At 39.8% G+C, this 26,491-nt stretch overlaps 1 protein-coding gene across 1 annotated transcript in view; it reads right to left on the bottom strand.

The window, feature by feature from the left end:
* DNAH6 (dynein axonemal heavy chain 6) overlaps window positions 1–26,491 on the bottom strand; it is a 302,643-nt gene that overhangs the window by 172,177 nt on the left and 103,975 nt on the right. The window contains exons 19-29 of the mRNA XM_064268785.1: window positions 21,145–21,357; window positions 20,376–20,468; window positions 18,926–19,045; window positions 16,717–16,897; window positions 12,836–12,932; window positions 6,736–6,955; window positions 5,067–5,231; window positions 4,868–4,981; window positions 3,952–4,077; window positions 3,713–3,868; window positions 2,609–2,770 (exon numbers count right to left, since the gene is read on the bottom strand). Coding sequence (XP_064124855.1) covers window positions 2,609–2,770; window positions 3,713–3,868; window positions 3,952–4,077; window positions 4,868–4,981; window positions 5,067–5,231; window positions 6,736–6,955; window positions 12,836–12,932; window positions 16,717–16,897; window positions 18,926–19,045; window positions 20,376–20,468; window positions 21,145–21,357 — 1,647 coding nt within the window. The remainder of the gene's footprint in view (window positions 1–2,608; window positions 2,771–3,712; window positions 3,869–3,951; window positions 4,078–4,867; window positions 4,982–5,066; window positions 5,232–6,735; window positions 6,956–12,835; window positions 12,933–16,716; window positions 16,898–18,925; window positions 19,046–20,375; window positions 20,469–21,144; window positions 21,358–26,491) is intronic.

The following is a 26,491-nucleotide window of genomic DNA, read 5'->3' as shown; positions in this document are numbered from 1 at the left end:
GGAAATTGTGATGGTTAAGATTGCGTGTCAACTGGCTGGACCATGATTCTCAGTGTTTATATGCAGTCACTCCCATGACGAAATCTGCTGTGCGTAGCCAATCAGTTGAAGGAGAGATTCCTTTGGGGTGTGGCCTGCATTGGAATATAAGCAGACATTCTGGCTTTTTGCTCACTCTGGATCCTGCGGCTGCCTCCCATTCGTCTGACCTCTGGTTCTTGGGACTTGCGGTATTAGCTTATTTGCTGATCTTGGGATTCGCAGATCTTCACAGCCTGTGAGCAAGAGCCCTGCTCTCTGACCTGCCAGTCTTGGGTTCGCCGGCCCCTGTGGCCAGGTGAATCGAGAGAAGCCTCTATCTTGATTCATAGACTTGGGATGTTCCAGCCTTTACAATCGTGTGAGCCATTTCCCTGATATAAATTTCTCTCTATGTATTTATATGCTTTACTGGTTTTGCTTCTCTAGAGAACTCAGCCTAAGACAGAAATAATACCTAACTGAGAGAAGGTTAGTATAAAAAATATATAAAAACTGAGCAAGAGACGCGAATAGATATTTTATAGAGGAGGAAACCCCAATAGTTGTAAATATTTGAAAAGGCACTCAACCTTACTAGCAACCAGGGAATACAAAGAGATACCCCTCAGATTGGCAATTCAAAACCCCGATAGCAGCAGATATTCTGTTACCTACATACTTACCACAAAAAAAATAATAATAATTAAAATAGTAAAAATAACATTAAAAAAAAAATCTGATAGCATTGGTAAAGGCATGGAGCAAAGGCAACTTGTGATAGTTCCGGCAGATAGTTCCAGTGTCGGATGCATACATTATCACAATTGCTGTAGATAACCATTTGTCCTTACTCAGTCAAGATGAAGACGGACACCCTGAGACCTGCTCGTAGGTTTACACCCAGCAGAGAAATCAAGGAGTTCATGCACCTGGAGACACAGGTCAGTGTCACAGAGTGGCGTTGTTTCTAATAGAGCAAAATACTGTATTAGAAACAAACTAAATGTCTATCAGAAGGAGAATGAATGAATAAATCTTGGTATCTTCATAGAACGGAAGGGTATAGAGCTGTGAAAATGAATAAAATAGACCTTACAGGCACCAAACTGGATGAGTCTCATAGACAAAGTGCTCAGTGGACAGACAAAATGATATGACATTTTATTTAGGGGTACATATGTATCATACATGCATATGCATGATAATCCCCAAAGTCAGGATGAAAGTTACGCCTGGGGAAAGGGACAGGGAGGGACTCCAGGTGTGCTGGAGCAGGAAGTTGGAAGGTCATGTGTAATAAAATCCTGATCTACTTATTAATGAGTTGGTAGATATTGTCTGAAGCTGATACATACAAATTTATAAATATACGTGTTTTTACCGATTTAGTAGCGATCACCAGAAGAACTAAAAACAAAATCAGAAAACTTATCTCTGGGAAGGAAAATTTTTACTTTTCATTTTGGATCTTTTCGCACAGTTTGAGGTTTTTCATGTATAGACTTTTCTTTAATGTTACTGAGTATGAATTCTTCCATAGACTGGTGACAACAGTTTCCCATATTCTTTCCTGAGGGTACTTGGAGGCCTGCCTCTGCCATCTTGCTTTATGGGTAGAGAAGTCACCTTTCTTGTTTACCGTTCTCCCAAGCAGCTTTTCCAGTCACTAATTCCTCTCCCTAAGAGTCCCTGGGTGGTCCAAACAATTAACGTGTTTGCCTAACTGAAAGGTTGGAGGTTTGAGTCTTCCCAGAGGTGCCTCAGAAGAAAGACCTGTTGATCTACTTTTGAAAAATCAGCCACTGAAAACCCAATGGAGCAAAGTTCTACTCAGACACACATGAGTCTCCATGAGTCAATTCAGAACCCATTGCAACTGGTTTAACTGGTTAATTCCTCTCTAAGCTCTCCAGCTGTGAAAGAGCTGAGTGCCTAGGTTGCACTTCCATTGTTTTTTGTTTATTCAGCAAAAAGACTTTCCCAGCAATGTCCTTTCTATCCTAAGACTTAAAAAAATAGATTAAAAAAAAAAATGTGTCCCATTAAACACTAATTCCAGGAGGTGCTTCTGAAAAATAACGGATTTACTCTATAAAAATTAATGAGTTCAATTTACTTGGCCAATTTAAATGATTACATTCTATATTTAGACATTATACAGGCATTTGTATAACTTTCAGAAAAATGAGAATATTAGCTCTGTGTGTTAGTGGATAAAAGGCACCCATGATCAAAATGAAGTAAAACAGATTTCCTAACTGTGGGGCTCCATCGGCATGTCATATGCTACTGTTTGTTGTGAAATCAGGAGGGGAATGAGGCATAGCATGGACTTCTTTTTCTTTTTATCTGAATACGTTATAGCACTATCCCAGGAAACATACTTTGAGGAGATGCTGTTTTACATACCTAATTTTGCATTGTATTTCTTTCCCATAATTGAAGGGCTCTAATCTTTTCTCTGACCCTAAAGAAGACACCCAAAGCAGCTGCCATCACCCCATTCTCTCCTTTTGCTATGTCCTGTTGCACGTAGACAAGGGTGTGTAAAACACACAATGTTAGTATTCAGATGCTGGGACTGTACCTTGTAGTCCAAACCATCAGAGCAGTTAAAGACCACACACTGGATGGCAAGAGCTTTTGCTAGGTCTTTGGTAGTCTCAGTTTTCCCAGTGCCAGCAGGACCAGCTGGGGCACCCCCCAGGTCGAGTTGCAAAGCACCCATGAGGCAAAGGTAGCAACGATCCTGAAGAAATCAATAAATTGCCATTATTGAAGGGAACCAATTGTAGCCACTTCTACATAAGTCCTTTCCTTTCTGTAGGAGAGGGGCACTACTTTGCATGAAAGGTTTTACAGAAATTGAAAGATACTCAAAGAACCACACGCATAATCAAATGATGCAAATCTCTGCTTCACAAAGATGAATTCATGGCAAATCCATTGAGGTGTAATGGATTGCTTTTGTGTGATCTTTCTTGCCATGGTCTTGTAACTCCCACTCAGGTGATTGGGTGGGACTGTGCAGACAGGGGAATTGTATTCCACCTAGGGATTGGTCAGTTTTGCCATCCCTGCTAGGCTTGAAATGAGTGATTCCAGAGGTGGGAGGAAGAAGAGCCCACCACCATCAAGAAAGGAGAAACCAGCAGCAGAGACTCAGCAGCAGGAGACAGCATGGCGGGCTTCCTGGCCCATGGAGAGAGAAAGCTGAGAGCCTTTGGCAGAGGCCGAGGGCCAAGGAGAGCTATACGTGCAAGCACAGCTGGGAAGAGACTGTCCTGATGGAAGAACTGTATCCTTGAGTATCCTGAGCCTGAACTGTAACCTGTTACTTCCCTAATAAACCCTGTAATTGTGAGTATGGTCTGTGAGATCTGTGTGGTCATTGCAATGAATTATTGAACCCAGCAGAGAAGTAGAGAGTGCCGTGGGAGGGATGGTTGGTGTCAGAATTGGTAAAGATGGCGGAGAGAGGAAGCTTGTCTGGCTTCCACGTCATGGGAGTCAGCCTTGCACCATTGATCTTGGTTCTCCTTCCCCTTTGTGGGGTTGGAGGAGGTCAGATGCCACCCCCACGCCATTTTTACATCCGTTCATGAGTTAATGTTAGAGAAAACTTTTAAAGACTGATTTTGGTAGGAAAACACTTTTGTGTCAACATTGACTTAAGTGAGCAGTAGCTTACCGTGAGAGGAGTAATAACTAATCTTGGGCATGCACCTAAATATTCGTAGCCATAAGTGTACTGAGACAGCGCCATTCGAGCCACACAATTATCCAGGTCTACATCCCAATAATAGCGCAGTTGTCGCTGCCAGTCAAAGGATTCAACTCCATCTATCTACGTAAGTGAGACAAATGATACACATTAGATGCAGTAATTTCGGAAAGAAATATATGATTTTATTTAAATGAAACACTTACCTTGGCTTCAACAAGTTCGGTGACAATGTCTCTTGCATGTACATCAATAGTAATTAAGGCAGTTATGATGTTTCTGTGCAATTTAGGAAGACTGCCTCGAACTAATGCAGCCAGGGCATTTAATCTCTACAAATTAAAAAAATCGTCATGATGAATTTTCAAACATCAGCTTATGTATATATGTATATATATATATATACATATCTATCTATCTATATATATATATATATATATACCCACTGCTGTTGAGTCGATTTGACTCATAGCGACTGTATAGGATAGAACAGAAATTCCATTGAGGACTTTAATGAGAGAGTTTTCTCTTATTCCAAGAAAGATGGTTCCTCCTTTTCTTTTTGTTTAAGAGTGAGTGTTTAAAAATGCAATATTGTTTGGAAAGAGCATTGAATTTGGAGTTGAAAGTTAGGCCCACCTATAAAACAGCATTTCCCAGACCCAGAATGGTATTTAGACTCATTCAGTCATTTATATTTTTATTAATAGTTGCCTGAGGGGTCTCTAAAACAGCAGAAAAGTATATCTTGAGTCTAGAAATAGAAACAGTACAAATTCTGGAGTTTTCCTGGATGGAATGAACTTTTTTTGCAGGAGATATCTAGGACCTAGTAAACACAATTTCTCTTTAAAAAAGTTGCAAACCATTATGACCCTGATGTTTTCCTCTTGAATTGTTTTCCTCCTATTTTTATAAGCAGTCTTTTAAATACTACACAAACACCAATTACTCCCAAGAAAACTCGAAGGTAAATGGTTTTAGTGAGAACCCCAAAGCCTTACTGGTCACGTCAGAGCATTAGAATTTCAGAAATAAAGTGAGTTGCATCACCATACTGACAAAAACCCCTGAGACCATCCTGCACAGCAATATGTTCACTGTTACTGTTAAAAATCTCACCTCAAAGTTGACTTTTTCAAAAGCTTCCAGGGCTTCTTGGCAGTCCCCGCCATCTGTTTCCAAACACTCTGTCAAATCACGACACCACATGATCTGAGAAACGGTCAGGACAACCTGTATGAAAACATCTTTCTTAAGCGTGTGACGCATCTCACCAGAAAGAAGACTCAGAGATGGAAACAGAACAAGCGTAAGTTACCTGAGAAGGGTGGCCAGCAATCACCCAGTTCGTCCTCAGTTTCCCCTGATAGTCAGCGATAGCAGCCTTGCACAGGCGGCGCAAAGACGAGAACATGGCTTCTTCCACTTTACCAAGCCATTCCTCCACGCTGCCTCGGGCCTTGAGGCCTTTTCCCAGGCCAACCTAGGAGACAATCAGGGCAATGAGGAAATGTCTCCCATGGGACTCACACCCTGTGTGTTCTTTGTACTTCTGTAATATAACTCCATGCCGTGTAAACACTGAAGCCTGACCACTAATACTGGAAATTGTACCCTGGTGGCACAGCGGTTTAGTGCTACAGCTACTAACCAAAAGGTAAGTGGTTTGAATCCACCAGGCACTCCTTGGAAACTCTATGGGGCAGTTTTACTCTGTCCTATAGGGTCGCTATGAGTCGGAATCGACTCGATGGCAACAGATTTTTGGGTTTTTTGTATCCCACTTAGGGTCGCTACAAGTCGGAATTGACTCAATGGCAATGAGTTCTTTTTATATACCTCTCTCCCCCTCTACTTATTGCTTTAATTCTTACTGCTTTCTGTGGGAGCTTACCTGCACAAAGAAAAGTCTACATACACTGTGTGAATTTCCTCACTTATCACCTCCTTATTTGCTGCAATTTGATTTTTGCCCCCAACCACTCCTCTAAATCTGTGCTCATTAAGGTTACTGATGTTCCCTGAACCATCAAGTCCAACTGACACTTTTCAGTCCTTCTCATATTTATTTCTTGGATTTCCAATAACCAAATTGCCCTGCTTGTCTTGGTCTCCATCTTTTCTTCTTCTACTCTCCCTCTAAATTTCTTGTTTCTCCAGGATCCTAGCCTTGGTCTTCTCCTTTCTCTTCTTCTGTACCAGTGACGAGCAAATCTTTTGCAAAAGGATCAAATGAGGACAAATAATATGTGTATGGGCTCCTGCTACTCACACATACACTCCACTGTGCTCTGTTGGGACTGTACTCCTTGGCGTGCCCCTGCACATTTCCTCTGTCTGGAATGCTGTTCCCTCCCATGTCCACATGGCAAAGGCTCCTCTCCATCTTCCTCAGCTCCCTGTGTGTGTCACTCTCTGATATGAAGTCACCCACTCAGTGGTCACCGTGTGCCAGGTGCCGTGCCATGCCCTGGATATGCAGCCGCTGCTGATGGTAACTAATACCTGTCCAGTGTACTGTGTACTGTGCTAAGTACATTCTGTGTCTTAGCAACTGACCATCCTCCTAGTTTCATTAACCAGGTATTATGATTAATTCCCATTTTATAGATGAGGTTAAAAGGTAGGTCTGTGTCTTGCATCCAGGTGGCCCGGCTGTAGAACCAATGCCTTTACCTAGTCTGCTATTGCACCTATGAGTTGGGTAAGACATGGTTCCAGTTTTCTCTACCTGGTTACCAGGCACAGAGCACATGCCTCTGTTACTGCATTTACTGTGGTGCTTTTTCGTTGTCTGCGTGACTGTTGGTCCGCTAGGCTGTGAACTCTCTGAGGGCAAGTCTTTCATCTTGGAAACCCCCAAGCCAGTAGAATACATGGAACACAGTAGCACTTGATGAATGCTTAGAGAGAGAATGAACCTCTACCCTCAACAGGAGAAGGAACAAGCTTTATCTACAAATGAGAATAAACAAAAAGCTTCTTACCCTTTCTCCCTCTGGTGATAGCATTGCTAAAATATCATTAGTATAAACCTTTTCTGGTTCTCCTTCTATACCAGGAATTTTCCCTTCTGCTGGAGGCATCAGAGCAAATTCCAGCTTTGAAATGGAGTCAAAGCACTTCCTTAAGTGTGGCTGCACGGCTTGGGGATTTCGTGTCTGGGCCAAAATCTCTAGAAGTTCATCATTTGACAAGAAGTAAAACCTGGATTAAAGAAAATATTTAAAATATAACTTGAAATTGAAGCAAAGCCTTGGATAAACAAACAAACAAAAAAAAATATAAATCCATTAGCCACATCTCTTTTCCATCCACAGATTCTCTGAACCGCTAACCTTCTGGTCCTGGGTTTCTGGGAGGGTCACATGTCCCTAAACATAACTGTTGTGAAGATTAGTGATGAAGCATCTCAAACACCTATAGTTAGTGCCAGGTGCATAAAAGATAAAGGTTTTTAATAAAAGTTGTTAAGCAATGCTGGCTCTTGCTATTATAATGATTTGTATGTATCACTTGGCTTTGAGCTCCTAGAGTGAAGCTGTGTTATTTTTTCCCCTAGATATAGCCTAGTATCTCACATGTACGTAATTTATCGGATGAATGGATGGATGGCTAAGTGGGCAGTGACAGGAACCTTGTCTTGTCCTGTGAGTGTGCACCCAGTGATCCTTCCAATCCAAAGGCACACACTGTTCCCTGCAGTATCTGCTACTGTGAAAAGTGGCACGATATGATTTGCCAACACACCATTTCCAACTACATGAAGCTGCACCTACGTAGAAATTAAACGTTTGTATATATTTCAATATTATTGTCAGCAAAACAGGTAAAGGAAATTGTGAACTTATATAGAATACTATTTTGCTATAAATCAGGGGATGGCAAACTACATCCCAGGGGCCAAATCAGCCTGCTGCTTGTTTTTATAAATAAAGTTTTCGTTACACAGGCATGTCCGTTTGTTTACATACTGTCTATGGCTCCTTTGGAATGCCTAGGGGTGTGGTGGTTAAGTGCTACAGCTGCTAACTAAAAGATCAGCAGTTCGAATCCACCAGGTGCTCCTTGAAAACCCTATGGGGCAGTTCTACAGGGTCGCTGTAAGTCAGAATCGGCTCAACGACAATTTTTTTTTTTTATGGGTTTATGGCTCCTTTTGTGCTACAATGACAGGGTTGAGTAGTTGCAACAGGGACCACCCAGCCTAAAATATTCACTATCTGGTCCTTTATTTAAAAAAAAAATTGCCAACCCCTGCTCTAAATAACGAAAAATATTATTCCAAATGCCAGTCTTTATGAAAATAATTTCTGTATTATATTCAATCATTCCAAATGAATTTGGTTTATTATCCTATCTGACTATCCTGACTCATTCTATAATAGTTTATTAGGGACTAACTGCTAAGATTTAAGACAGTGGTTCTTCAAAGAAAATGTTTCCAATCAATAGGATTCTTTTCACTGCTGTCCACATCCCTACTGTCTCATGTTTTGAATGACTAAGTGTACAAACCAGTGCCCTAGGTTGTTGTCAACTCGGTGATATCCCTGCAACAGGGAAAAGCTAGGACATTTTTCAGGATCACTTCCCCTTGGACTGGATTCTGCCTGTAAGAGGCTCTTCTGTGAGACTGAGAAGGTGGAAAACAAGAGAAGCCACACTTCTCCTATGGAGGATGTGGTCAATCATGGGGCACTGACGGACTGAAGAGGTACAGTTTTGTCTTTGGTTTTCATGCATCCTCCTGACAATCACCTCCTTTTTTACTGCAGGCAGCTGAGACTCCTTGTGGAGCTTCCTGCGATCTCCACCTTCCAGATTTCCTTAAAACTCACTTCTTTCCTTCTCCTGCCTTCCAGCACCTGTGTAAACCTCTAATTCCCTGTAGGAAACCCCTTCTCTAAATACCTGGAGTGGTGTCTCTGTTCCTGACCAAACCTTTCCCAAATAATGCAACTCGATGTTAAGATGTAACTATTTGAGTCTGCGCTTTGGCTGAAGGCCTAGGACCAGAGTTGCCAACCACTCTCACATTTCAAAGCAAGATGTCAGGTCACCTGGGACCAACTTGCAAGGAGATAGGTTAAAAAAAAAAAAAAAGAGGGTATAAAAAAATGAACACCTCAGGGTATAAAAGTGTTAACTCTGGAGAGGCTGGGGAGCTGGAGACAGGATTTTTTGGAGAGAGACGTGCTAAGCGTTCTCCCTACCCCCACAAGGCAGGGGTGGATGGACTTTGTCCCCACCTCAAGCCTAGAGAAAAAGGCTCCAAGGAGGCAATGTGAAGAGCCTGGTATGTGTCTTCTGAGGAAGGGGACAGCAGAGAAGTAGTGAATGCTGTGGGAGGGACGGTTGGTGTCAGAACCAACCGCCTCATAGGAATCACCCTTGGGCTGTTGATCTTGGTTCTCCTTTCCCCTCCTGAAGTTAGAGGAGATCAGATGCTACTCCCCCAAGCCATTTTTACATCTCCTTACCTTTTTTTTTCAACTACTGAAACAAACAACTGTAAAGGGTTAGACTACGAGCCCTGTGAGGGCCGGAGCAGTATCATATTCATCTCTGTGCCACAGCACCTAACTTGGTCTGTGCCTCATAGGAGTCTTCATTAAGGTTTGTGGAGGGAAGTCAATGGCACACAGAGCCACCTGGCAAAGCTAATGCTTTTTTGTGTTCAGTATTATCAGAGGTAGATTTGTGTCTGGGTTTTTAGAAATATCAAAAACAGTGTACAGACTGTCTCCCCAAACCTTTAAGCTCTGATCTGGCTTTGGGACACCCAGGTTGGGAACTACTGATTTAAGAGTGAATTTGCTAAAAATAAATAAGAGTAACAATACAATGATAAAATAAATAAGGATAATAATAAAATAATAAAATGAAATAAAAATAATAAAAAAGTTAAATAAGTTGCAAAACTTAAACTCTTCTATCTTTTTCCATGTGGTTAGTTTACAAAACGTTTTCTGAGTAACTTTTTAGTAAAAATATTTGTGCACATTCTTCAAAGCCTCTACTACTGTTAAAACTCAACTGAATCTCTGGATCTTGGGTTTCTTGGGCACACACATACCCTGCCTAGTACCCGGGAGCAACCCTTGTTAGCCAAGTAATGGAGATGAGGACCTAACACTGGCTGCCTCAGTGCCTGCCCTAGGAGAGATCTTTTTTTATTGTACTTTAGATTAATGTTTACAGAACAAACTAGCTTCTCATTAAACAATCAGTACACATATTGTTTTGTGACATTGGTTGCCAACCCCATTACATGTCAACACTCTCCCCTTCTCAACCTTGGGTTCCCCATTACCAGCTTTCCTGCCCCCTTCTGCCTTCTCGTCCTTGCCCCTGGGCTCGTGTGTCCATTTAGTCTTGCTTTGTTTTATGGGCCTGTCTGATCTTTGGCTGAAGGTGAACCTCAGGAGTGGCTTGATTACAAGCTAAAGGGGTATCTGGGGCCATACTCTCGGGGTTTCTGCAGTCTCTGTCAGACTAGTATGTGTGGTCTTGTTTTTAGTTAGAATTTTGTTCTATATTTTCCTGCAACTCTGTCCAGGACCCTTTATTGTGATCCCTGTCAGAGCAGTCAGTGGTGGTGGCTGGGCGCCATCTAGTTGTGCTGGATTCAGTCTGGTGGTCCATTAGTCATTTGGACTAATCTTTCCCTTCCATCTTTGGTTTTCTTCATTATCCCTTGCTCCAGACTGGGTGAGACCAGTGGATTAACTTAGATGGCTCCTCGCAAGCTTTTAAGACCCCAGACACTACTCACCAAAGTAGAATGTAGAACATTTTCTTTAAAAACTGTTATGCCAACTTAGCTAGATGTTCCCCGAGACCACGGTCCCCACAGCCCTCAGACTCGTAATTTATTCCCTTATGGAGTTTGGATGTGTCTATGGAGCTTCCATGACCTTGCCTTGGACAAGCTGTGCTAGCTTCTGCAGTATTGTGTACTGTCTTACTCTTTACGAAAGTTACCACTTACCTATTGTCTATCTAGTGTTTTTCCATCCCCACCCCTCCCCTCCCTTGTAACCATCAAAGATTATTTCTTTTTGTGTGTAAATGTTTTCATGAGTTTTTATAGTAGTGGTCTCACATAATATTTGTCCTTTTGTGATTGACTTATTTCACTCAGCATAATGGCCTTCAGATTCATCCATGTTGTGAGATGCTTGGCAGGTTCATTGTTGTTCTTCATTGTTGGGTAGTATTCCATTGTGTGTATGTACCGTACCTTGTTTATTCATTCATCTGTTGATGGGCATCTAGGTTGTTTCCATCATTTTGGTAGTGCGAACACTGCTGCAATGAACATGGGTGTGCATATGTCTATTCATGTGACGGCTCTTAATTCCCTAGGATATACTCCTAGGAGCGGGATTGCTGGAGCATATGGTATTCCTATTTCTAACTTTTTAGGGAAGTGCCATATCATTTTCCAAAATGGTTGTACCATTCTGCACTCCCTCCAGCAGCGCATAAGAGTTCCAGTCCCCCCGCAGCCTGTCCTAGGAGAGATCTTAACAGCTAATGAGAAAAGGCCATGAAAGAGGGATCATTTTGTTAATTCTCTCCATGGTATATAGCACAGTGTGCCTCAATGACTGAAGTTAAGGGCTTTTGCTATCATTAAGTAGTCATACTATGTTGCTGCTGTTGTTAGCTGCCATCAAGTCAAATTCAACTCATGGTGATCCCTCATGTGCAGAGTAGAACTGCTCCATAGGATTTTCGAGGCTGTGACTTTAGGGAAACAGATCACCAGGCCTGTCTTCTGAGGCACCTCTGGGTGGGTCTGAAGTTTCAACCACCAACATTTTGGCTAGTAGTAGAGCACTTAACCATTTACGCCACCCAGGGACTTCAGTCATACTGTGTCGTTGTTGTTGTTAGCTGCCATCCGGCGTGTTCCAACTCAGAGCAACTCCATGTACGTTGCAGGCCATTGTTGCAGCCACTATGTCAGTCCATCTCGTTGAGGATCTTCTTCTTTTTCAATGACCCTCTCTCTGCCTTACAAGCGTGATGTCCTGCTCCAGGGATTGGTCCCTCCTGATAACATGTCCCAAGTATGTGAGACAAAGTCTCACCATCCTTTATTCTAAAGAGCACTCTGGCTATACTTCTTCCAAGACAGACTTGTTTGTTTTTTTGGCAGTTCATGGTATATTCAATATTCTTCACCAACACCATAATTCAAAGGCATCCATTCTTCTTTGGTCTTCCTGATTCACTGTCCAGCTTTAGCATGCATATGAGGTGATTGGAAATACCATGGCTTGGGTCAGGTGCACCTTAGTCCTCAGAGTAACATTTTTGCTTTTCAGCACTTTAAAGAGGACTTTGCAACAGATTTGCCCAATGCAATACATTATTTGATTTCTTGATTGCTGCTTCCATGGGCATCAATTGTGGATACAAGCAAAATGAAATCTTTGAAAATTCAGTATTTTCTCTGTTTATCACAATGTTTCTCATACTATAACTGTATATAATTACACTGCAATGGCTTATTTATATGATTGCCCACCTGTTGACTGTGAGCTCCACTGGACAGGAATCTGGCCTTTTCTTCTTTGCCATCTTCAGCACTGAACAAAACTCTTGGTATGTTTTTGGAATGAATGAATAAATAAATTCATTTGAAGTTTGTAAAATAAGGAAACTACAAAATGACCTCTTAGACAACCTGGGAAGTGACACCCTTAGGCCACCAATTAAAACAAAGAAAGTTGTTCTGCAACACAGGTCTCTCTGATTTTTCACATACACAGCTGTGGACATATGCCCATATGGGGGCACATGCATGCATACACATCCTCACTGTGAAACAGTGCTGCAATCAAGAATCCTTTCAGCACCTCAAGGACATACCTGCCTAAACCATTACTAAATATTATATCTGTATCCTTGAGATTTATAGTCACCAATCAAGATACCAGCTGAATTTCCACAGGCACATATCTGTCTTGTTTCCCTCTCTGGTTATGGTTTAAGTGTATCCTTTTAAATTGATGGGTAATCTTAACTACTTAAAAAAAAAATTAGGCTAGTTACTAAGATTTATAAACTTACCTTGGAAAGATAACTCTTTTTGATTCCAAATAGGCCTCTAGACACTTCTGAATTTGGTCAAGCAATGCATTATTGTTTTGAAAAGTCTCCAGAAGTCCTGTTCATTGAGAAAAAAACAAAGACAAAAAAAAAAAAATTGGTCAAATTATGTTAAAATAGAAAACACAATTTTAAATGGAAGTAAAATATGATATTGATATTTTAAAGTTTTGGTTTTATTTCAAAGAATGGTCTAATAAATTAAAATTTGGGGGACTGGCTAAGAATATTAACTAGTTCTTTTAATAATAAAATTGACTTTAATATTAGTATTACCACATATGAACAAGTGTACTTAATATCAAACATTTTTAGCTGATGTCCCTTGCTTTTTTGGGGGCTCAGAGTGCACAAACCAAAGTCAAATAGCTGTCCTCTCCTTGACCTTCCAAACAAAGCCAGTCCACAAACCCTGCCCATTCTTTGTCATATTCTCCTCGCATCTTTTCTGTTTCCTCTGTCATCTTTAGATGCCAGAATTGTGACAGTAGGATCCTTCATCCTCATCACTAAACCATAGCTCCTTGTTGAGCAAGATCCATGTGTCACTGATCTTTGTAGTTTCGCACCCATTACAGCGCCTGGCTTCCCTACTTAACTGAGAATCAAATCCAAAGTTGTTACCATGGCCTCCGAGGCTCTGTGTGATCCCATCCAATCCCATCCCAAACCCGTCCACATGCACTCACCTCTCAGACCTCATCTCCTGCACACTTCCCCACGTGTGCTCCCCTGGAACCCGCACTGGTTCCTTGCTGACAGCTGCGCATACCAAGCATGCCCTCACTGGTGGGCTTCCGTTTGTTCTTCCTTCTACTCTAACACTCCTCCCCCTGGATCCACAGACAAGCCTCCCTTCCTTCCTCGCTCCTGCAGGTTTCTGTTCAAAAGTCCGTTTATCGAAAAAGCCATCCATCACACACACAAACACCGTTCACATAGGGCAGCTCCCAGCCACACTCTATCCCCTTTACCCTACTTTGTTTTTCTTTACAGTCTTATCATCACCTGAAATGATACATACAGGTCCATGCTGCGAGGTATTTTCCTAAGCACGTTATGCTAATTTTTTTTACAGCAACATGTAGAAGAGGATTAGCATGGCAGCACCTATGAGGGTGCCTCACAGGGAGAGGGTGCGGCCGGCAAACAAACACAGAAGGCGTGAGTTATTTGCGTAAAAACACAGTAGTCATGTTGGGTCAGGTTTTGTTGTCAAATGAGTTTTGTCACCAATTTACACACAAAATAACTTGTTTTCAAAGCTTTTTTGAATTGCAGAAATGAGGATAAGGAATTATGGATCTATACCTGTTTTTTATAGCCTGTTTTCCACAATACCTTTAGATTATAAACTCTATACAAGTTGGGGGTTTGTTTTGTTCGCCATTGCATCTAAAGTGCCAAGAACAGAAATTGGCGCAAAGTAGGCACTCAAATATTTTCTGAACCAATGAATTCATCAATGAAGAGAAAGGGCCCAGTGAATATTTATTTGATAAATGAATGGTCAGGTTTCTTTGTTTTAATGCAGGCTCTGGATTTTTTTTTTTTTTTTTTTCTGGAGACAGAGCCTAGGTTAGAACCCATCTCCACCATCTATTAGCCATCAGGTCTTATGTAAGTTACTTAATCCCTCTAAATCTTGGCTTTTTCATTTAGAAAACTGGAATAATAATAGCACCTTCCTCTTTGACAGAGACAGCCACGGACAGAAAACAGTGGAAAAATAAGATCCCATAGGACACAAAGTGTAAGCCCAACTGTCCTTCAGATGTGAAGGCTAGAGACAAGTAGTTGTTAACGTGTAAGGTCTCAGAGAATATTCTTCCATGAACTTGTACTAAGTTTATTTTATTGCTTTTTTTGAACTGCATACTTCAGTATTTAGGGATAAATAAATATCATGATGTCTGTAATTTACCTTAAAACAGTTCTGTACATAAAAATATAAAGTGGATTCAAAAACAGCAGCCTGAAAGTAAAGACAGCAAATATATGCAACCCTTTCTAGAAGTTTTGCTGTAAAGAGAGGCAAAGAAACTGAAGAGAGATATGGAATTATGGGAGAATTTTTAAAAGTATTATGGAACATTCTAGGGCCTTTTGATTCTGCAACATTCAGCTTCTTGGGTGCAGGTGAGGAGTTGTAGATAATGGGTTTACCTAAAATGAAGGTTTTGGCAGATAAAAGTGATAAAAAAAAAACAATGTTAAGAGTGTAGGGGAGAGATTCAATAATGGATGACAGAATCTCTTTTGGGTAAAGAAGGAAGTGGGAACACGAGGGAGGTGTAGGGTTGACAGATCTATGGATTGAAGGTTTCTATGAAGTCAAAGCAGAGAATACCAGAAAGATGTTGAACTGTGTTTTATTGCCTATGTGAAGGCATTTGACTGTGTGGAGCACATCAAGTTATGGATAACTTTGCGAAGAATGGGAATTCCAGAACACTTAGTTGTACCCATGAGGAACGTGTACATAGATCAATAGGCAGTTGTTCAAACAGAACAAGAGGATACTGCATGGTTTAAAGTCAGGAAAGGTTGTGTGTCAGGGTTGTATCCTTTCACCGTACTTATTCAATCTCTATGCTGAGCAAATAACCCAACAATCTGCACTATATGAAGAGGAACGGGGCATCAGGATTGGAGGAAAACTCATTAGCAACCTGCATTATGCTGAAAACGAAGAGGACTTGAAGCACTTATTGATGAAGATCAAAGACTATAGCTTTCAGTATGGATTCCACCTCAATATGAAGAAAACAAAGATCCTCACAACTGGACCAAAAAGCAACATCATGATAAATGGAGAAAAGATTGAGTTTGTCAAGGATTTCATTTTACTTGGATTCACAATCAACACCCATGGGAGCAGCAGACAAGAAGTCAGACGATGCATTGCACTGGGCAAATCTGTAAAAGACCTGTTTAATGTGTTAAAAAGCAAAGATGTCACCTTGAAGACTAAGGTGCGCCTGACCCAAGCCATGGGTCACCTCTTACACACGTGAAAGCTGGACAATGAATAAGGAAGACAGAAGAAGAACTGATACCTTTGAATTATGGTGTTGGCAAAGAAGATTGAATATACCATGGACTGCCAAAAGAATGAATGTTTTGGAAGAAGTACAGACAGAGTGCTCCTAAGAAGCAAGGATGGTGAGACTTTGTCTTACATACTTTGGACATGTTATGAGGACAGATCAGTCCCTGGAGAAGGACATCATGCTTAGTAGAGGGTCAGTGAAAAGAGGAAGACCCTCAACGAGATGGATTGACACAATGGCTGCAACAATGAGCTTAAGTATAACAATGATTGTGAAGATGGCACAGGACCGGGCAGTGTTTTGTTCTGTTGAACACTGGGTCACTATGAGCTGGAACTGACTCAATGGCACCTAACAACAACAACAACATGAAGTCAAATGATTGTTCTCTTAGCAAGTGAGCTGGTAAGATGGAAGGTGGGACTCACAGAAAAAACTCTTGACAGAATCTTACTTCAATTTTTTTCTATTTAATATTTATGAATTAATGGGAAATAAAACAAAGAGTTAGAGAATCTGTTTTAGAAGTAGTTCAGCAGATGTAGCACAACTGGAGAATAATTTCAAAATGGGAAGATATACTGTCTGAGGTTTATTTTAGCCTTTGTAACAAGTGAAAAAGATAAAATGATAATAAAGTGGCATTGATCTGCTAAGATCCAGAAGTCTATGCAAGAACATACCAAGATTGGTTACAATTCTTTTAGTAATCCACTCACACTTTCCTATTTGGTACTCTACATGACCATAGGGTGTACATTCATAAGACATACAAATTTTGTTTTATACCTGGTTGAGTAGCGGCTCGAAGAGCATTAGGCAGCCGGTTCACCTTCCTCATGATTTCTTTCCATGACTTATCCACCTGAAGGAACATTTTGGCCTCCGCAGGCAACTGCCTCTGAATATCTGGAGCATTAAAAATACTTTCCAGGTAGAGCCAGTTTCTCTGACAGTTCAGCCACTCTTCCTAGGAGAAAAACATGGACATTATCAGATTTTAGCCTCCAACTTGAAACCATACAGTTACATTAAACACAATTATCTGGGGATTCACTGTAATTTTTCTTTGGGGACTGTTTTATGGTTCCTCATAGATTGTTTGAAATGAAATCTCCTTAAACGGTCTAGGAATACCTCAGCCTGATTTTACCCCACTCTCCACTGAGTTATGAATCTGCTTTGTGGTAACCGGAATGGAACCAGAGAAACATGCTTAAAACACCCAGAGGAGACATTCTAGAGGGAGGCAAGATGCCTACTTAATGAAATCTGAGGGATTGAGGAAATGGTGAGTTTAGTGGTTATTTCCAAACTTATAAAGGATTATCATGAGGAAAATTTTGATTTTTTTCCCTCAATTACTCTACATAGTTCCTTCTCCCTTTTTTTGGGAAGAGATTTCTAAAAATTAAACACTTTTTAAAAGAAATATGATTCATTTTCTTCAACCATAAAGATAAATCCTGATAGTGGCGGAACATGTAGTAAACACAGAAGACTGGGAAGAAGAAGGCCAATCATTGCCCCTCCTCTTAGAGACAATCACGGTTCATTAAAGAAACCAGAAACACAGTCTCAGAATTAATATCCCTACAGCTGACCTTTCCTCTGTGCCTCCTGCCATTGTGCATCTAAGTCCGGATCCAAGAAAGAGTTTCTCACATTTCTCTTTAGATTTTGGAGTATCATCTGAGCCTTTATGTCACAAACATCCCTGGTTTATCTCAGGTCTCACACTCTCTAACAGTTAACTCCCTGGGTCCCCAGTATCCAGTACAGACTTCTAAGAATCGTCTTTGAAAACATATTCTTTAACTTTGATCTGTAGTTCCTCCCAGCATAGGGCTCAGCCATCAGTCCAAAAGCTGGACAGGGGTCAGATAATAGGGTTTTCATTGAATGGGATAGATTCCTAAAAAGTTCTTTATGAAACAAAGTTGGAACCAATTATCTTTTTGCACTTACTGCCTTTATAATTTCACAGATAACTTCCCATATTAGAATATATAGGAACTTAAACATAATTAAATCAAGCTAAAAATCTGAAGTCTAAGAAAGACTGGATAAGAATAAGGTGAGATCAGTGCAAATGGGTTCTTTTCTTTGTTTTTTTATTTGTTTTACTGTGATAGAATATGAGGTGGAATACAATAAAAGGGAGGTGTGTATCACAAGGAAGAGTTCCAATGAGACTTCAAGCAACGGTGAGTATTTTTCTGGTAGATATAATGCAGTGGCAAGTCTCTTAAGGTGGCCCCCAAGATCGAGTGTTCACACCCTTGTGATTCTCTTCTCGACTGTGGGTACCACCTGTGACTTGTTTCTAGCCATAAGAACATGGCAAAGGTAATGGATATACATGTTACATGCATATGATTATGTTTCATAAGACTGTAACTCCCATCCTGCCAGGAGACACTCTCTTCCTTGCTGGATTGATGAAGCAGGAGGTGACATTGGGGAAATCCACATTGCAAACAACTACAGGCAGCCTCTAGGAGCTGAGGATGGCCTCTGGCTGACAGCCAGCAAGAAATTGAAGACCTCAGCCCTACAGCTACAAGGAAATGAATTAGCCAACAATCTTTCCCAGTTGAGCCTCTGATGAGAACCCAGTCCTGGCCGATACCGTGACTGCAGCTTTGTGAGACCCTAAGCAGAGGATCCAGGTAAGCCATGCCCCAACTCCTGACCCACAGAAACTGCAAGATAATAAATGTACGTTTTTTTTTAAGCCACTAAGCTTGTGGTAATTTGTTACATAGCAAGAGATAACTAATACAAGGGTAACGGTAATAACATTAAGCTCTACAATCATGTAAAGAAAAGCTCACCATATTTGCATTTTCCTTACATTTACAACATAATAAAATGTCAGCACTTAGATCTTATAATTCTAAATTACATGATATTTACATGATAAAGCAAATGATTTCTCAAGATTTTTTGGTTCTCCATTTCTCTAAGTCTAGGAATTAAAATTATCCTTACTCACCAGTGTTTGATTAAATAAAGCAAGTTGTTTCTGCCACTCATCCACGCGAGTTTTTAGTGGACCAACATAACGTGACGAGGCAATGGTTGCAATGTTGATGGTGCTGTCATCAAGAAGCACCTTTAAAGAAAGAAGGAAATGCATGCAACACCATATTTTTGTGCTCTCAGTTGTAAGTATGGGTATTTGATCCCAAGAATCCATTTAAAAGATAACTTTTTGAATGAATAGCTTAGACCCACCTACTGTTTCCTGCCCATCCATTTCCCCTCCCTATCCCCTTCACTGTGGCTTACAACCGACTATGATGCCTCTCAAAGATCGCCAAGGGACTTCTGATGGCCAAATCTCTGCTGCTTTTGTCATTTTTAATGGCTCAAATCTCTGTTTTGTTCAGCACCCTTCTCCTCTCTCCCCCACTATTAGGTAATAGCTCTTACATCATTTGGTCACCCTGGTCTTCACTTCTCAAAGTGCCCTATGCTTGAAAAATTAGATGTCTTCTATCTAATGAAATATCCCTTTCCCTCAACTAATTTATGGAAGAGGGAAAATGAACACATTCAGATCAAGCTCTGAATGGTTGTAGACAACTCTCCCTTCACTCCCATGCTGTAATACTCCTACTTACACTACAGCAATTCTCACAAAACATGTGAATTTTTAAAATGTGTTTGTTAATCTAAAGGGTTTTAATTGCTCTGTTTAAATGATAACCTTCTTGAGAGCAGAAATCACATTATACGGCATCATTTGACCCCATACTTACTGACCTTCACCTTGTGTCTGCTCTCTCATCTAATCTGGTCTGGGTACACCCTACTAGGCTAGGAATTTGCCTTCTAAGTTAGGCTATAAGATTCAGCTCCCTCTACTAAACAAATGTACCTTCAGATATTCTTAAGTCACTAACAATATTCCAAACACATGGATTAAATTTTCTTCTTTTGTGGTTCAGAGCATGGCCACCTACTTGTAATCTCAATAAACTAAAGTGAATTTAGCTTCTTAGTGTGCTATAAACCTGGCATGTTCACTCAGACTTCTTTGCCTTGTTTAAGTGGTTTGAAATGCCCTCCATTCTCTTCTACGTCAGTCAAATCCCATCTAATCTTTAAGGTCCAGCTTGTCTTGACTGGTCCAGGAAGGATTCTTTGATCATTTCAGCCATCACTAATCTCTTTGCTTTTCCAAATTCTTCAATAGTTATGAACTCTACGATTACCACTCTTACACATATATAACAGCTTTACTGCTTTGCTAAATATTTCATTCAATTACTGAATGCAATAATTCATATTAATTATATCATATTCATATCTTGCCTTCCTAATTAGGTTTTTTATTTCATGACTCTCACATTTCATACTTCCTGAGAATCTTCTACAGAAGATTAGAATTAGATATGGCCAGAACCTTTACGTAAGTTTTTAATAACCCAGTTACCTACCTGTATGTCGTCTGTGCCACCCAGGATAAATACATCTTTGGAGTCACGGTGAGGCAGAATGACAAATTCAGTTGTTTTCCAAGAATCTTCCACCTTAGAAATAATCCAATTCTTAGAATACCTAAATTCATTTTTTGTTTTGGCACTCAATAAAAGTTGAATAAAACAAATGAAAACTCCATAATTATATAATTCTATTCCTTACTGTCCTTAAAATTCTTTTCTCAGATGACACTGATTTGCTTAATTTCATTTAACTAATATTAATACATATGAATAACCTGTGATACTTCAATGTGTTACGTACCATCATTTTATGCTTTAACTAAAAGTAAGAAATTTCCATTTAGGCATGCAATCTGTAGGAGTATGTATATTTTTAAGGTAGAATGTGAGGAGGCAGTGAAATCTTAATGCCTTTCAAAGCATTTGCACAGTCTTCTCTGGTAGTTGGGAAGATAATTTATTTTGGTTTGAAAGATCTCTCTTGCTCTATGGGTCTTTATATAAGCAGACAATTTCAAAACTTGTTGCCATCAAGTTCTTATTGGGCTACAGGCTAAGCAGAAAGAGGAGATTTATACAGGTGATAATTATCATGGTAAAAAGCATAACCAAATAACAGAAGAATGAACGAGAGGGTGAGAGCTGCAATGTTAAAAGTCCATCCAGATACCGAAAAGTTGACAATCTTGACTGGTCCAGAATGTAAAGATTCTGAAAATCTTTACATTCCATAATAATCAGAATATATATTTTTCAGGCTTACCTTTTTAAGAATTGTTTCTAAGGCAGCTTCTCCAGAAGCCTGTCCAGAAATGTCCTGTATTTCTTGGGCAAAGTCAAAAACATGCAACTCGGAGAGCCTCTCCAAGGTTAGTGGCATTTCAAGGTCCACTAGGGTGGCATCAACTGTTTGTTCAATAGCTGCCCAATGTCTAGGCTTCAAAGTTGGGTTCCTCAAGTCAATGATAACTGGAAGCTGGAAAACAAACACTCTCAGAAACACCACGCTTTTTGTCTTAAAAACAGTCCTAGGTTTCTGGTTTCAACTTGGGGAAGGACATAGCTAGAAGGAATATTAGTTCCACTCTTACACCAAAGAAAAATCTAAACTAACTGAAAATTAATGTCTTTTCTTGAACCCATTAGAGAACAGAGGTTTCAGGACAACCAATTAACCCTAAATTTGGGGAGAAACAAATCCTAAGAATTTGCTAACCTGGGGCAGACACTGGGATGCCATATAAGCTAGTAATATGATTTAGCTAAACTTTTAAAAATAAATTGCTAAAGAAAGAGTGTGGGGTAGCAGAGAATGTGCAGTCCTTGGAGCCACAGATATAGAGGTGTTTACAGGGAAAACTGGGGAGAATCCTAAGAAAGCTTCCCTTTTAGTGCTGGCTAGAGGAGGGAACAGCAGCACTACTGTAACTCTAACCAGAGCATATCCTCTAGCTTCCCTATGGAACAAAAGCCTTAATACAAGAGGAAAGGGCAACAAAAGCTGTTACTTTAGGGCACTGGTGATGTCTCATTGCAATTAGAGAAATGAAACAGGAAAAAAAGCTCTAGTTCTGGAGGATGGGCAGAAATACATGCAAGGCTCAGCACTATAGCTGGAGGAGGAATAGGAGCACCTGTGAAGGTCAGACCTCTAAAACCCAGGATCACAGTGCCTTTAGTGTATTAAGAAGCTTAACAAGAACATCACGGAATTCCCCTCCCCACTTTTCCCACCAGGCTAAGAAGTGTTGAGTAAAAATAACCGTGAGATGTAGCTTGGGAAGCTGCAAGAGACAGATTCTCTATGGGATACAGCACAAGGGGAGGACCCAAAGTCAGCGGGAAAGAGAAAATAGACTTTGGTTAACCAGCCCAAACCCTAACACAAGGTATCACTAGAGAAATGTGAAGCTTTTGGTGTGCTTAGGTTCAAAAATCCTCAAGCCTAGCCCAACTTCTAATTAGATTTAATACAACATGCTACACTAAAAGCCAAACAGAAGAAAAGGCGTGCTCATCTCCAAGCATAAAAACTATTTACCTCCATATCTGCTGTATTACTTAATATGCCTGGCTTTCAACAAATTATTAAGAGGCGTACAAAATGTCAAGAAAAACACACACTCAAGAGGCAAAGCAACAATCAGAACCAGATTCAGATATGACACACATATTGGAACTAAAAAAAATTTAAAATATAACTGATTAATATGTTAAAGGCTCAAATGGAAAAGGTAGACAATATGCAAGATCAGATAGGTAATTTCAACAGAGAGAATAGAAATTATAAGAATAAAACAGAAATGCTAGAAATTAAAAGGACAATGAGGGAGATAAAAGAATGCCTTTGATGAGTTTGACACAGCTGAGAAAAGAATCAGTGAAACTTGAGGATAGATGAGTAGAAATTCCCCCAAACTGACACACAAAGAGAAAAAAGAGTTAAGGAAAAGAAAGAAAGAAATATAATAGGAATCCCAGAAAGGAAAAGAGAGAGAGAAAAGGGTAGAGAAAAAAATAGTTGCAAAGCTGTTCAAATTAGAGATAGACTTTGAATCACATAGCTAAGAAACTTAGAGAATACAAGCAGTATAAATACAAACGCCACCACCACACCTAGGCATATCATATTGTTGTTGTTAGCTGCCATCAAGTTGGCCCACAACTCATGGTGACTGTGCATAATGAGATCAGGACATTGTGATCCATAGGGTTTTCACTGGCTACTTTTGGATGTGCATTGCCAGGCTTTTCTTCCTAGTTTGTCTTAGTCTAGAAGCTCTGCTAAAACCTGTTCAGCATAAGAGCAACATGCAAGCCTCCACTCACAGATGGGTGGTGGCTGCGTTTGAGGACCACATGCTGGGAACTGAACCTGGGTCTCTTGCATAGTAGGCAAGAATTATATTATTAAACCACCATTGCCCTCTGCCTATCATATTAAAACTGAAGAAAACCAAAACAAAGAGAAAATATTGAAGGCAGTCAGGAAAACATGACGTATCTAAAAAGGAACAAGGATAAGAACTACAGCAGACTTCTTGCTAGGAACTACGCAAGCAAGAAGATAAGAAAAGCACACTGTTACGTTGGTGAAAGAAAAAGAAAAACCAAAAACTGTCATCCCAGAATTTCATCCCAGAATTATATACTCAGTGAAAATACCTTTCAAAAATTAAGAATAAAGGCTTTCTCAATACAAAATCTGAATTTGTTGTTGATAGACCTACTTTTTAAGAATTATTAAAGGAAGCTCTTCAGACAGAATGAATATGCTAGGAGTCAGAAACTTGGATGTAGACAAAGAAATGGAGAACACTGGAAACAGAGTCAATTAAGGTAAAATAAAATTCATTTTCTTTCCTATTTTTAATTGCTTTAAAAGACAACTATCTACAGCAAAAATAGTAATAATATGTTGGGCTTATAAGTAAAATACATGATAATATTAACACAAAGGATGAAAAAGAGGAATTGAGATACTTCAACAAACTGATGCAATGCTGAAAGTGTACACTTGTGTCAAGAAATCTGGAAGAGAGCTACCTGTCCAACCAAATGGAAGAGATCCATATTCATGCCCATTCCAAAGAAAGGCGATCAAAAAGAATGTGGAATTATCATATAATAGCATTAATATCACAGGCAAACAAAATTTTGCTGAAGATAACTAAATAATGGCTGCAGTTATACATCAACAGGGAACTGCTAGAAGTTCAAGCCAGATTCAGAAGAGGACCTGGACTGAGGGATATAGTTGTTGATGTCAGATAGATTTTGGCTGATCGCAGAGAATAGCAGAAAGATTTTTACCTGTGTTTTATCGACTTCACGAAGGCATTAGACTGTGTGGACCATAACAAATTATGGATAACATTACAAAGAATGGGAATTCCAGAACACTTAATTGTGCTCATGTGGAACTGGTGGATCAAGAAGCAGTTATTCAAACAGATCAAGGTGATACTGTGTGGTTTAAAATTGGAAAAGGTGTGTGGCAAGGTTGTATCCTTTGACCCTACTTATTCAGTCTGTATGCTAAACAAACATTCTGAGAAGCTGGGCCATATGAGGAAAAACACAGCATCAGGATTGGGGGAAGATTCATTAACAACCTGTGATATGCAGATGACACAACCTTGCTTCCTGAAAATGAAGAGGAATTGAAGCACTTATTGATGAAGGTCAAAGACTACAGCCTTCAGTATGGATTACACCTGAATGTCAATAAAATAAAAATCGTCACAATTAGACCAAGAAACAGCATCACAATAAATGGAGAAAGCATTGAAGTTGTCAAGGATTTCATTTTACCTGGATCCACAATCAATTTCCATAGAAGCAGCAGTCAAAAATCAAATGATGTATTGCTTTGGGTAAATCTGCTGCAAAAAATCTCCCTAAAATTTTAAAAAGCAAAGATGTCACTTTGGTAACTAGTGTATACCTGACCCAAGCCATGGTCTTTTCAATCACCTCATATGCATGCTAAAGCTGGACAATGAAAAAGGTAGACAGAAGAATTCATACATTAGAAATGTGGTGTTGGTAAAGAATAGTGAATATACCACAGACTGTCCTCCTCCCACCCCCCCTACACACAAATGAACAGATCAGTCTTAGAAGCAATACAACTAGAATGCTCCTTAGAAGTGACGATGGAAAGACTTCAGCTTACTTGCTTTGGACATGTCATCAGGAAAGACCAATTGCTAGAAAAAGACATTATGTTTGGTAAAGGGTCTATAAAAACTAGGGAAATCCTCAATGAGACTGATTGACACAACAGCCACAACAATGCATTCAAACATACCTATGACCATGAAGATGATACAGTCTAGGCACCATTTTGTTCTGTTATACATAAGGTCACCACGAGCTGAAGCCGACTTTATGGCAACTATATCAACAATCCTACAACTGAAACAGTATATTATTATGAAGGATGATTCAGATTAATTGGAAATCTATGTTTTACACTTAGGATGATGATGTTAGCTGCCTCTGAGTCAGCCCCTGACTCATGGCAACCCACGTGTTACAGAGTAGGACTGCTCCATAGGGTTTTCTTGGCTATAATCATTATGGAAGCAGTTTGCCAGGCCTTTCTTCTATGGAGCCATTGGGTGGGTCTGAACCACCAGTCTTTAGGTTAGCAGCTGATCACAAACACTTGTGCCACCCAGGCTCTACAAGCCTAACATAACTACTAAAAATGATTTAAAAAGAGGTATGAGTAATAATCTCAATAAAAGAGACAAAATGGAATCATACAACATATGTAATAAAGGCAGAACAAAAGGAAAAAAGAAACAAAGAACAAATGGAATAAACAGCAAACAGCAAAATGGTAGATTTTAATCCACTCCTATCAATAATGACTTTAAATGTGAACAGCGTAAATATACCATTTAAAAGACTATGATTGTCACATTAGATAAAAAAGTAGGAGCCTTTTATATGCTAAGAAACCCACCTTACATATAAACACATAGATACATTAAAAAAGTAAAGAAGATTGAGAAAGAAATGTCACACAAATAGTTGGAGTAGCTATATTAATTTCAGACAATGTAGACTTAAAAATAAGGAATCTTATTAGAAGTAGAGGGGGACATTACATAAATGATAAAGAGGCCACTTCTCCAAGAAGAAATAACAATACTAAATGTGTACATACCTAAAAACTGAGCATCAAAATAAATGAGCGAGGCGGCCATTTCTTTGTATGTTACTCAGAATTTTCTGTATGGAAAACTTGCGTATTCTATTATTTATTTCTTTATTTGGGCATTTATTTATACCAGTATGAACTCAAAGTCCCAAGAGCCAGAGGTCAGATGAACAGGAGGCAGCTGCAGGATCCAGAGGGAGCAAAAAATCCAGAGCATCTGCTTATATTTGGATGCAGGCCACACCCCCAAGGAAACCCTCTTTCAACTGATTGGCTATTCACAGCAGATTCAATCATGTGACTGCTCACATATAAATACTGAGAATCACGGCCCAGCCAAGTTGACACGTAATCTTAACCATCACAATCCCTTTGACATACCTCTGTCATTTTGTGTTTTGAGCACTTCTTTACTTTCTGGCACTACAAGATGCTC

This window comes from Loxodonta africana, chromosome 15 (genome assembly GCF_030014295.1).
Source record: "Loxodonta africana isolate mLoxAfr1 chromosome 15, mLoxAfr1.hap2, whole genome shotgun sequence".
Taxonomy (NCBI): Eukaryota; Metazoa; Chordata; class Mammalia; order Proboscidea; family Elephantidae; genus Loxodonta; species Loxodonta africana.
Note: the sequence above shows the minus strand (reverse complement) of the source record. Positions and strands in the feature narration are given on the sequence as shown.